The sequence below is a fragment of the Pipra filicauda genome, unplaced genomic scaffold (genome assembly GCF_003945595.2).
Source record: "Pipra filicauda isolate LSUMZ 115617 unplaced genomic scaffold, ASM394559v2 scaffold122_size2191957_pilon, whole genome shotgun sequence".
Classification (NCBI taxonomy): domain Eukaryota; kingdom Metazoa; phylum Chordata; class Aves; order Passeriformes; family Pipridae; genus Pipra; species Pipra filicauda.
Genome location: NW_024103685.1, coordinates 237,934 through 251,334, shown reverse-complemented (window position 1 = coordinate 251,334; position 13,401 = coordinate 237,934). Strand labels below are relative to the sequence as shown.

General features: G+C 40.7%; 1 protein-coding gene across 8 annotated transcripts in view; it reads left to right on the top strand.

Moving 5' to 3' along the window:
- SDCCAG8 (SHH signaling and ciliogenesis regulator SDCCAG8) overlaps positions 1-13,401 on the top strand; it is a 106,704-nt gene that overhangs the window by 89,633 nt on the left and 3,670 nt on the right. For 3 of the 8 annotated variants that reach the window (XM_027722450.2, XM_027722449.2, XM_039388615.1), the window contains 2 exons: positions 10,226-10,352; positions 12,407-12,489. In XM_027722450.2, the coding sequence (XP_027578251.2) occupies positions 10,226-10,352; positions 12,407-12,457 (178 nt within the window). In that variant the 3' untranslated portion in view covers positions 12,458-12,489. Of the gene's footprint in view, positions 1-2,495; positions 2,638-10,225; positions 10,353-12,393; positions 12,494-13,401 lie in introns of those variants that run through there. The other 5 variants (XM_039388607.1, XM_027722454.2, XM_027722452.2 and 2 more) reach the window with 5 other exon arrangements.

Genomic DNA, 13,401 nt, shown 5'->3' with positions numbered 1-13,401 from the left:
AAACATTCATTTGTAGGTAAATACTTGCTGAGCAGGTACTGTTATGGTTTCAGAGACATTAGAGACAAACCACTAACTGCAGAAGCATCTTCCTACTGAGGATCTTTGCTGAAAAAGAAAACTAGGACACTATCTTAAACTGAGACAAATGCTGCTCTAACATAGCCTAGATCCACAATAATTTAAAAGTAAAAGTACAATTACTGCTCTTATTTTCGCTTTAGGTTTTTTCAAACTCTCCAGAAGGCTCCTTATCTGGAGCTTAGGAAACAGCAGTCCTCAGCTTAATCTGCAGTTTAGTTACAGCAGTGCCCACTTTTTCCTGAGCTGCTGGCATGCCCCCTGCTCAAGCCTGCATATGTTGCTCAACCCTGATCAAAAGTAGCGTCCCTTGGGAGGGAGGCTTGGGTTCATTTTGTCGGCCTGTTCATTACCTTGTCTCAGCCAAGGCTGAGCCAGGTGTGAGGTGGACAGTTGTCCACCAGGAGTGGTGCCAAGACCACCAACATGAATCTGGAAGGCTCTTGTGATGGCTGCTGAGTAGTTGAGTCAGACCAGTGAGCCCCAGTGGGGACCTTGGGCTCTCTTGGGGCACGTGCAGAGCTTTCACGGACTTTCAGAAACCCAGGCTGCTTTCTGAGCCATGTTAGTGTGCAAGTTCGCCAACATGGTGGTGCATATTAGCAAAAAGTGTGCATTTCATTCAGAAATGTGCATTTCTCTGGGTAGGTTTTCCGGGTAGGAATTTTGAGTGATGATGTATTTGTCCTGTGGCAACAGTTTCAGTGGTGGTTACCAAGTCTACAGAAACAAGTAATGGACTAATAGTAGTAGGTGGATCTCTTGCTTCTCATTTTGCATATATGTTCATCTTCCATATCCCTGCTTAGAAGAACAAAACCCATGGTTGTATTTTTAACCAAGAGACACAGCTTTGTTTTCTTAATTTACTACTAGTGATTTAAGGCACTTAATTTTCATTTATGTAAGTGAGAATGTTCAGCTTCCAAAAGTGTAACAAGGCTTCTAAGCTTTCTTGTTGAAACATCTGTTTCATAAAACTGTTACCATTGCTTACCACTGAAAGATGAGAACATGGGGAAGTAGTATAAGAAAAGCATACTTTACCTAACAAAACTAAACAAGACCTTTTAATGTATTCTTCTCTTATAGTTACATTGAAAATGTGTCAAGAAAGTTATTAACATTTATTTCAAGTTATAGCAAAGAAAAGACTGATAGTTTTGCTAGAATTTTTTCCCTTACTTAACATGTGGTGGCAACAGAAGAGTGTGCTTGCATGTGCACAGTTGTGGACAGAATGAATCCTTCTGCTGGAAGGTGCGGGTAGTCTTACCATGTTGGGATGTGTGTGCAGGGTCCAATAAGCGCTCACTGATGTGCCAAACTGACATGGGAGAGCAGGGCTAGAGCCTCACCTTTGTGCTTGTTTTGTGTGGTACTCCTGGCAGCACTGTGCTGCTATTGCAGGGACACTAGAGCTGCTATTCTCATCTGCAAGCTATGCTGTTGTCACCAGAAAGGCATAATGAACTTTTCACACTGGCTGTGATCTGGGTGTATTGATACTCATCTCCAAACTGCCCGGTTGCAGTCAGATTCCTTATTGTGGAGGGGTTAATGGTTTTTCTGAAGATGACTGTAATGATATTTGCCTCTAAAGCAGCAATAAAAGTCCTCTATTTCATAGCAACGATGAAGTTCACCTTGCAGTAAATTTAGAGCGCAGTTAGACTAATACACATATACATTATGAAATAGCCACTCTCTTACAGAGAGTATAATACTGTCTATAATGTACTAATACATTTTTAAGATGTATTTTCTGTGAAATGCTTCCCTTCAGTGCTGCTAAGCAATTGCAGGTTTCAACTTCACATGCGGTTTCCTATTCATAATATAGCCCAAAACAAAACACCAAATGGACTCTGTAATCACAAGAGCTGAGCTCCATGAAGGTAGGCTGGCAGTACTGCTCAGATCCTCCATCTTTTCTCATTTTTCTAAAAAACTTCTGGTTTCTCAGGATGAAAATTATTTCCCCTCAGCCCTTCTCAATGCAGAAATATCTATCTCATCACCTCCCCTATGTTTGCTCTACCACATTACATCCCCCCCGCTCCTGTTTCCTTGATGCTGTGACTCCCTTCAGCCTCCGCAAAACTGGTTTGTGAGTGTACTGGGGGATATGGGGAGACTGGGGCTGGTCCCAAGTGGGTGCAGCCCTGGTCCAAAGTGCTGTGTTGCGTGACAGCAGCAGCTCCCTGTGAGGTGGGAGCTTGCTTGGCCAACCAGTGCAAACAGAGGCTGAAGCCTCTTCAGGTCCCTTGGGTATATCTGTGCATATCTGAGCCCACATCTGTCTTACCTCTCACGCACATCCATGGCTCCTCTGCCCACCTTAACCTCTCTCCCAGCTATTTCTCTAGATCCTTATTCAGTATGTATCCCCTATTCTTCTTTTTGTTTCCTAGGCAGAGTGACTTTGGAAAAAGAGCTGTATTTGTAGGGGAGTAGGCCAAACCTGGGGTAAGTTCACAAATGGAAGCAATCTGCTCTGTGTGGAGAGAGCAGTGGGCCTTGTATGTAAGACGTCTATCTGAATATGCTGCACAGAAAAATTATGTCTGTCATCAATATAAAGTCATAATCCTCCCTTTCTATGTCACAAACACGAAACTATACTCCGTACAAATCTTACAACTGTCATTAGTTTGACTGTAATTTATGCAAACCACAATAACCATGTGTGAACCCTGAAAAATAAGCAAATGTGTGTCACCTGCCAGAGCTTACAGGCAAAATCATTTGTTTGAAATGAACTGGAAAGGGGCATATTTGTACCTCTAGTGTGGAAAATAAGGGTAAGGGGGTTTAAGCAAAGCAGCTGATGAGTGATGCCTACATAGATATTTAACACTGATATTTTTAGAGCTTATTTTCATAATGGTCAATTTATACAATACAGCAGCCTTGGGTTTTATGCTGAAGAATAGTTTTGAAGGACTGTGTTAGATAGATCTTAAACTGGGAAGAATCCCTTGTAGATAACCAAATGAGAAGAACTGTACCCGGCAGTACTGACCTCTTGTTTGCAAGGTCACTAGTGAGAAACATTTTACCTTTCAAACACAGGTACTAATGGCTAGATACATAAACAGAAGCTGTATGCTCTGTACCTCAGTGCCTGCAGTCCTTGGTGGTTGCAGCCAGGATCTGGGCTCAGTGAGGACAGCAGGACTGAACTCAAAGCTGTTCTGTTAGCCTGCAATTGGGACTGTCAGAACAACTGAAGCAGTTGTAGCTCAGCTGCACTACCCTTTCTAGCAGTAGTTTTTTTTAATTAAGACAATATCTGACAAAGTAAATTAACAGAAGCTGATGCTTTTAGCAGGTTTTTTGCTTCAAATGCCTGATGTCAGCTTGGGCCACATGTACATTCTGCACATGCCATGGGATAGAAAAAGTGAAGACTTCTTTTTCAATTCTCTGTTGCCTGCCCAAACACCACATGTACTGTCTGTTACATGTCGCTTCTGATGAGGTTCATGCTGGGAATTTCTTTTTAAAGGCAAAGTGTTTGTGAAGGAAAGAGTTCAGATTGGGTGGATTGCATTAAAAATTCTCAGTGTCTCTGACTCAAATGCAGTGATTGCTTTATGTGGACACCAACGAGCAGTTTGTAAAGGTTCAAGTTTGTCTGTTAATAAAAGAAATAAGAGGAATCAGAGTAAGCAGTGGGGAAAATGAAGCATACATTTATAAAAAGTAAGCCAGCCACAAAAATTGCTGTAACTAGTAAGACAAACACAAGAAAAATTATTTCAGTAATACAAATATGTATAATCTTATAAACATGAGGAGGCCACTTTTGAAACCTTAATATGATATGTGTCTGTTACCATTATCAAGACTCTGTTTCCTGATTGAGAAATTGTGCAAAATCTGTTCTGTCTGGCACATAAAATCAAAGAGGTGAACATCTTTAAAAAAAAAAAAATTAAAAAAAAAATAGTCTGACTGTAAGATTCAATATATTTCTATAACATTGTCTGCTTCAACCCCTCACCCCCCCTTTTTTTCGTAAGGTATTTTACAGCATTCTAAATTAATAGTCTGAATGATTTGGAGAATTGTTTTACTTAATACTTATCAACTAAAGGCAGAAAATAGTAACCAGAATTACTTTTCCTCCAGAGCAAACCTGATCCAGAGTTCATATTCCTATCACAGATCTTGCTATTTTGTATTCCTTTAAAGGAGGAAAAGCCTCATCTTCAGCCAAGGGATTCAGACACAAATAGACATTGGTGAAGCTTTCACTCATATCTCTTCCAGCCTGCCATCCATTCTCTTTCACTGTTTCCTTCCTGTCAAAACCCAGGAGGGCTAAAAGTGGCCATCACAGCAGCTAAGCCCAGCTGCTACACCCCCCTACTAAAGAGCCGGCTGCTAATGTTCTCTCTTCAGCATGTTAGACATGAGCTATTAGAAGCCCAGGAATAGATCCAGGCTCAGGTTTCCTATGTGATCTATTTGTTTAACCTGTTGGGCCAGCTGAGAAAGAGAAGATACATTCTATTAGTCAGTGATGACACCTGAAACAAAGGGGAAGCTACTGTTCTATGTAAACTTTTAATTAAACCCTATTTATAATCATTGTTGTGGCATGCAAAGATTGTTATCTTATTGAAGATGATATACTATAGACACTTAATGTGGAAAAATCGAGAGTGCCTTTAGTAAAAGGAAATTTAGACATTACCCAATAGATATTAAAAAAAAAAGAAAAGGTTGAGTGATACAAAGCCACCTAGGTCTAGGGGTTCATGGTGAAATGTGGACATTTTCTTCTTAGGTGTCTGATTCCAAACTGTGCAAGGGATATTAACTTCCAGTTACCATCTGTTAACATAAGTTGGATGAGTTTGATCTGCCTGTAGCATGGGCAAGTGCTTACCTTACTAAGCTAGAAGTGATATAGATCTTCTCTGCCTGAACAAACTAGTGTCTTGGCCATTTATGTGGCAACAGAATTCTGATAGAAATTCCAGAGGGTGGGAAATTCCACAGAAACTTTTAATATGCCCTGATCTGTCTACTTGTGTCCTGTTAGAAGTCAGGACTTCCAGTGTGACAGAAACAAGGAGGCTTATTCACTACCCTTAGTTCCTACTCACTTAGGGGGTGGCTTTTTGGTCTCTCTGTTTTTTCTCTTATGCTTTTTTTAGTTCATTAACATGAGAAAGGTGGATCATAGTGTTTTGCTTTTGAAAGTAGATGAGAGAACAGAGCTGGGTTAAAGGATAGATTGTGTAGATGTTCCTGTTAAAAGTCTGGGAGTATGTGGGGACTTCTCTGAGATGCTTATCTCTTAAGGTTGTCTCAAGGCCTTGATATATAGGTCAAGATCTAAAGTAAATAGTAATTTAGGACACTAGTGAAACTTTGGGGTTCAATTTGCTATTTATCGGCATTTCTAAAATTATAGACTCTAATTTTCCTGCCTCAGAATTTACTGTGTGAATTTGCTGATGCTGTAAGCCACACTGAAGATGCAGGTTGCTCATATGAGAACTAATTTTACTATTGGTTTCAATGACCTAATCTTGAATCAGAGCTGATTCAAGATACAAAGAGGCAGTGAACATAAATTTTTCTGCCTTGAAGAAAATGACAACATTACTTCTGCTATGAAAAGGGAAGACAGAAAAGTAGCAGAATTGAGGTGGAATCATGGAATCATAGAATCAGATGGGTTGGAAGGGACCTCTGAGATCATCAAGTCCAACCCTTGATCCACTACCACCGTGGTTACTAGACCATGGCACTAAGTGCCACATCCAGTCTCATCTTAAAAACCTCTGGGGATGGAGAATCCACCACCTCACTGGGCAGCCCATTCCAATGCCTTATTACCCTCTCTGTAAAGAATTTCTTCCTAATATCCTTCCTAAACCTCCCCTGGCAGAACTTAAGACCATGGAAAGCAGAGGGGACCCATGCTGCCAACCCTGCAAGAGGGGTGGGGAGTGACAGCAGCTGGGGCAGTTGTGGCTGCAGAAACAAGCTCACCATGAGCACCAGCCATACACCTTAACTCTTTGCCTGGCAGCAAGTCTGGATTTCCAAGATCATCATAGACAAAGCAAAGCCTGATCATTGCTCTGTATGTAGAAGGATATGACATTAGGCAGTGCCTGCTCTATCTGTGTCAGGAACTGTGATCATCAGAGTTTGTATTTAAGGGTGTGTGATGCTCCTTATTATAAGGCAGTTCTGAAGTTCTTTGTGATTTCATTAGGCTTGCCAAAAATTGTGGTTTACACTGAAACTGTTTAGCAGGATTGTGGTGGATAACTGCCTCAGGAGGAGATGAGCAAGGCTGGGCAGGGGAACAGCCATGGAGCTGGGAACCAGGGTGGGAAGGAGTTGCATAGAAAGCCTTAGTTTCTGGCGTTTTCTAACTCTTGACTAACTGAGTATACAAATTTAATATCCTTTAATGGGTTGTAGTACAACTATCTGTTAAGTACCAAAACTTAAACACTTCCTATCATGTGATATTAAATTTGTACAATGTTCTGAAAAAAAAACTATAAAAGCAGGTAGAGGTTTGCTGATGGAAAGTTTGCTGGGGTTAGCTTTTTTTTCTAACTGGCTTGCTCCCTCCTTTTGTAACAAACTTGTTCTTAAACCTGCATTTGCTTTTCGAACTCACAGTATGTTAAAAATATTTGAGATTTGCAAATGCCTGATTACAAAATGTGGCACTGCCTTCACGTTGGGGCACAGCCCCCTTCAGTTGCATCCCTGCAGCATGGCAGAGGTCTGCAACATGGCCCTTGGTTTTCCCACTCAGAACCACAAGCCACCTCTGATCACTGTCTACCTACAGGCAAACAAGCAATGCAGGAGCAACCTTAGAAACTCATAACTTGACACTCTTGCCCTGACAAGGGAAATGCTTTTTAAAGGCAGTTTTCCGCACAGTAACATATTCTCATGGTGTTGAGTTTTCGTAATTTTGGGGGGCAGCAGGAGCCACGCCCTGGCACCCCCTCGCCCACAGAGATGTAGCCCCCGTGGGTGGCCAGTGCCCCAGACCTTGCCGTGAGGTGCCCAACAGCCACGGCACCCACTGTTCAGGTGATGGGCTGGCCTGTGTTACCGTGGCAACTGGCAGATGAGGGGCTTCGGCAGGGTCAGCAGGGAGGCAGCCGCAGCAGTGTGCCGGCCGAGCTGCTCAACAACAGCCCTTTCAGCTCTGACAGCTCCACTTGGGCTGGCCAGGAGTAGTTATCAGATTACTTGTATTAAAACCTAATTAAGATGTGTGCCAGTAAATGCAGCATGATTATTGGATTTAGTGATTTAGCTGCTGCAGGTTGCTGCAATCCAATCACGCCATTTCAGCAAATCCAGCTCCATGGAGTAAAGTGAAAACGTTTTACATCAGTAACCTGACTATGCTGAAAGAGTAAATAACCTTTTAATGCCTCTACTATGTCAAGGACTGACTGATCCCCATTGCAGGGTGAATGGGCACTGCCCACAGATCCTTGCATATTAATTTCTTTCAAATCAACATTAAAACCTAGAGGGAGGCTGACAGGTTGTATCAGCTTTTTCCTTCATTGTGGATTGCCTGCAGATTAATGGACCTTAGTCCCCCAGGGCAGGGAGCTTGCAGCCAGAGTCTTGTGGGTGCCCCTGGTTTAGCAATGTGTCCTTAAAGAAAAGAAGGAAGCTTTTGTTTTTATCTGTAGATAAGATAAGGGGATAGCTGAAGTGTAACATTGAGGGTGCTAGTACAACTTTATGCTGTGGGTTGCAATGGAAATTTATTCTGCTGGTAGAACTCACCTTGGTGCCAAAGCTCTGCTTTGTGTTCGATGTTTCACCTAGTTTCTGCAGGGTCTTGCAGTGATTGTCTAACCATAGCTGTCAAAATATAACAAAACCCTATCTGTCCCTTTTCACTTCATTTCTTGATAGGCTAGGGGATATTCTTGTCTCAGATCCAAATTTTACTGCTGTATGAAGTGAGAGATGTCTTCTTCAGATTGTAGCTGCACAAAGAAGCAAGGTAGCTTGTAGCTATACTAACATAAGCTCTGAGAATACTGAGAATCAGATTAAAACATTTACCTTGAAGCATTAATTGCAGCTTGTGATGCCTCACTTGTGTTCTCCTTCTGTGGAACCACTTGTCTCATGAAACTGTCTCTTTCTTGCTTCCATATAAAAGTAAGAACTTTGGTTTAAAGTGGCTAGTGGGAAATTATTTGAATTATTATTTGAATTATTATTTCTACTAAATGGGAGTTTACTCCTTAGTGCCAGGTTGTCCTGTAGGAGTCCAAACATAACATGGTTCAAGAGCTACATGTCTTCACCTTGTTTCTTGAAGTAACATGACAGAGCGTGCAGTCAGTCCCTGTCCATCAACACTCTGAGGCCAAGGGAGAGCAGCTGCATGCCATCCCAACTGGACAGATCTTGGCACTTTGGTGGAAAAGTGATCTCTTTTAGGACGGGGGGGCGAGGACACAGTGGTTACTCATGCTCAGGACACAGTACATGGTTGCCTGGTAGGTGGTGTTGCCAAAGTGAGCGTGGCGACCGTGCAACCTCCCTCACTTGTATTAGCAAAATGTGCAGAAGGTTCTGTCACCCAGTTGTAAAAATGATGGCAGGCATCGATGTGCATTTGTAACATATGGGAAGTACAGTGAATGTGGGTGGAGCTGTTCATTTCTCATCTTGAATCATTTACAAGATCAGCAGGCAGGCCAGATACAATGCATATGGGAATGTGTGGCTGTGCTGCACATGTCACACATAATAGCAGATACTGTGAGAGGGCCCAGAGCCTGTCCTCAGGAGCTAAATGCACCAGAGCAGGCTGGGAGTCCCAGTGTGTGGACCAAGGGCCAGCTTGGCAGCAATTTTGGGAGAGCAGACTGGCAGACAGAATTTGGGAATTCACAGATCCAGATCTGCACTGACTAGAACTGCTCCCTTTTCATCCATCATGGCCCAGAATTGTAAATTGGAATGTTATTAAACCTGTACTCAAGCACTGGAGATACAGATGACAAAGTTGTGGCCTGCTAGTCAAACCCAGCTCAGTGCCTGTGTCATCTCTCTCCCTCTCCTGAAGGGGACAGTTTAAATGTAACACAGTAAGTAGGTGGTGAAGTTACAAACAGAAAAGTCTAACTGAGTAGTGTTGCCCTAATTAAAGACTTTTTGTTTACAGTAGTTTATCCCAATCACCCCTTCCATGATTTGAAAGGACACAGAGCTTCACAATAGAGTGCACTACAGCTTGTGTCCAGTAATATGTGTGAAATTTGCACGGGCTACCTGTGATTATCTAGTAAAAAATGTTGTTTTGATGTAAAATTTACATGAGTGGAAATTAATTCTGTCTGGGTGCCAGGAGTAATATGCAGTCACTGGAGACATAATAAGTGATACCCGTTTTTGTGATTAAAGAAGTAAATGTGTGCTTGCCCTGTCTTACAGTAGCATTGTCCCATCTTAGGCACTTATTTTTCCAGTGTAAGCAGAAGGCCTCTCCATGTTTTTTCTGATACTGCCAGCTTGTTCCCTCTGTTTTGCAGAGTAATAGGCTCTTTACATCTTTCCCCAGGAATCCCTGTTACACTAATAAAGGATCTATGCTGACATACTTAATTAACACTGTGCTTACTTGAAATAAACGTATTCTGTAATGAGTTTTGGACATTAACCAGCAAAGAGTAGTAGACAGAAAACATAAGTTTTTGTCACTTCAGGTCCAGTTTGTCAGGGAGTTTGGGTATTTGGATTTATGATCTGGGCTACTGTGTGTGTTTCAGGAAGACAGTTATTGAAGCAACTACAGAATGTGCAGCTTGCTTAGCTACGGGTGTCAAGATGCAATCTTGCAGTCTTTATTGATGTCACAGCAAAGCAAATTTGCTGTCATGTCCACATAAGGCTCCTAAATTAAAAGAGCAAACCTTTAAAAGTGCTTGTTTAAAGTGTGAAAATACATTGAATGCCCATCCTAGGAGTAATACTTCAGTCTCAGCCCAACCACCAGCCTGGACTCTGGCCTCTGGGAGCTGCACCCGCCAGTGCAAACATCAAAGCTTCTACTGTGAACTCCAACTTCAGATGCTCTGCAACCCTTTTATCTATTTTTTTCCAGGTTACAGCAGCTTGACAAGCACTGTCAGGCCACTGCCCAGCAGTTAGTGGAGTTGCTCAACAAACAGAATCAACTCTTCAAAGAGAAGCAGCTGCTTACAGAAGAGGTGCAGTTTCTGCGAACACAGGTACTGTGCCAGAAGAAAAGCAAGTCTGAGGGGAATATTCTGCAGCTTTAGCAGAGAGATCTGCCAGCAGTCTCATTTCAGCTGCTGGATTTTGTTGCTGTCATTCTTTTAAATACAGCATTACCTTATTAAAAAAAATAAAGTAAAAACTCATGCAGTTGGAAAGAGACTGGTAGCTGAACCTGAGTCTCCCTTAAACCTAAACTAAACGAAGAAAATGTTTTGAAGTGACAATAAAAACGCAGAAGTTATTCTCAGTGACAGTTCCTAGCCTTCTTATCTGAAGATTTTTTGTTCCTTTTTCAGAGAAAAGGGAAATCTGATCTTTACCAGCATTAATGTTTAAACAGTAACTTGATGTTGATAATTTCTTTGAGTTTTTTGCTGCCATTTGTCAGACTTAAGTCCCCCTATCACTTCGTAATTTTTTTTCTCCTTATTTTTAAAAGTCATTTATTTTTCCTGCTGCTCCATGACTATTCCTGGTGAGATTTTTGGGACTGTCATATGCAGGGCCAGGAGTTGGACTTTGATGATCCTAGTGAGTCCCTTCCAACTTGGGATATTTTGTGATTCACTCACTTAAATGTAAGATGGTGAATGTACAATCAGTCTTGCCTTAGCACTAATCACTGCACTGCTTCTCTGGCAACACTGATTCTTGCTTCCAGTGCTCCCTAGGAAGCTGTGGCTACTTAGGGGCTGTTCTTGCTTTCTTTGTTTTGGTCACAGTTCTTCAGTCAGTCAGTGCTTTGGGAATAAGGGAGAGAGCTGCAGGGTTGGGTTTTTTCTTTGGCTTTCTTTTACTTTTTTTCAGAGAAAGGAGAACAAGCACAGGATGAGGTTTTCAGTAAACTAGCAGATAATGGAACTCTTGCTTTGTGACCGAGTAAATGCACTAATTCAACAATATCACAATGCTTCCTAACTTGCAAACTAGTGATAGGGAGTTTGCCCAGGATAACTGGAGGTTACTGTTACTGAGGTAACAAAGGAAATTCAATGTAGGAAATTTAGTCTAGTGGCACACCTAGCGGTAAACAGAACGTGAATCATCTTAGAACTTTAAAATATTTAAATCACGCTATTTTTTGTAGGCTTTTTACCTATAGAATTCAGTAAATGTTTAACCTAGGAAATACAATCTGTACTTTGTTAAGCCTCTAATCATGTTCGTGTGTTTGGTTTTACAGGACTTCCTGTTGTAGTAGACAAACTCGGTGGCTCATGATAGTGTAAGGTTATCAGCATGTAGTGACTACTGGCAAATTTTAGGGCAACCATAGTGTTCTGTCTATAAGACAGGTTAAGAAGGTGGTTCAGAAAAGAAATTACGATTTCTGTTTTATGGAAAGCACTCTTAGTAATATGAACAGCCTTTACATGGTCCACAGGGATTTTGTTATTGATAATCTATTTTTTCTGGGAGTGAGTGTGCTTTTATGAAGTTGGGCAGAAGTACGAAAATCACACAAAAGAGGAAAATATCATTCAGATATTATGCTGCTATCAAGACTTGACTGGCAAAAGCTGCCTTCTTTATGTTTATTACAAGTTAAATGTGCTCCAGAGGATACTTTTTAAGTTGAGAACACTCAGAAGAATGATAAAAAAATTATTAAAAATGAGCCCTAAAAATCTATTTGCAGCTATTTAAAGCAATGGTGGTTCTCTGGGAACTGGAATTCAGCCCAAGAGAGCTGCCTGGAATATCAAACAATTGTTTTAAGAAAACTAAAGGATAGTTCACCATAAATGGAAGCTCTTAACTACAGAAAGATGCATGTAGTTAGTATAGAAATAAATATTAAAATCAAACAATTGCAGATTCAGTGTTGATCAAAGGTGAAAGTGACCTCATATTCCACATTTTACTGTATTGTCCAACAGCTTTCCTTTATAATCAAATTTTTTAATTTTTTTTTTGGTGGGGGGGAAGATAAAAAAAAACAATCATGACCTAATCTTTTAAAGATGACATAAAATACATTAACCTATCTGTGCTGTTGTATCTTGGAACGTAAGCCATTAGTAACTTAAGTTGTATATTTCAGGAAAAAAAATGGGATGCAGATCTCAAACAGGACACAGATGGAATCAAGTAAAAACCTGGATGGATGAAAAGAAATGAGCAGAAGTAGGTATTTTTTTCTATATTCTATATATGGGGTGAGAGGGAGAGGAAAGGAGGACTAAAAGTATTTGCAGATGTGAGTTGAATCTGGCGAACACTTCAAGACAAAAGGAAAAAGGAAGTGTTAGAAACATTTTTGGGTTTGAAATTCTTGGAGCTTTTTGTGCTTTGGTGGTTTGTTTCAGTTTGGTTTTTTAGCACTTAAAAATTTAAGGACAAGCCCTCCACAGCAAAGACAGGTTTACCTAACAGAATTAAAAAAAAAAACTTAAAGATTTGAGCAATTAAAGATTGAAGGGCAAGAGAGACATACAACTCTTAGAAAGGTGGGAACTTCTAGAAGATCTCAGATTTTACTATAGGTACTTTTTGATCTGGATAGTCACTGGGTATTTGTCTTTTGATTTGGAATTGGTTAGTTTTGTTGCTTCCGGTATTTTCCTTCTGAGAAAGCTTGAATCACCTCTTTCTTCAGAAAGGCTACAATTTGTTTTGTAATAAATCATAACAGTGTCACATAGAAAGAAACATTATCTAAATAATTGTATTTGCAGCAGTGCTGTGGGAGTCACAGTACTGCAACATAGTTCCTGCTGCTTTGTAAGAGTTACTTAATTTAAAAGCCCCAGAATTTAAAATTGGATCATTTATCTGAATCTAGCTAACCTAGAGGAAAGAAAAAAAAAATCAATGAACACTGACAAGCCCTGAGCCTTGATAGGATTTGTTTTCAAAAGTTGGGTTACTTCCACTGTAATTTTTATTTCTAGTGTTAGTGTTTGCTGTATGGGAGGAAAGACAGACAAGCAGAAAGAAAGAAAATAATGTCTTTAAATCCAGCTACGTTTTGGTGTGTTGAGAGACTGTTTTTCATGGAAAATTCATTTGACATTGTAAGGGAAATGCTGGGTTTTC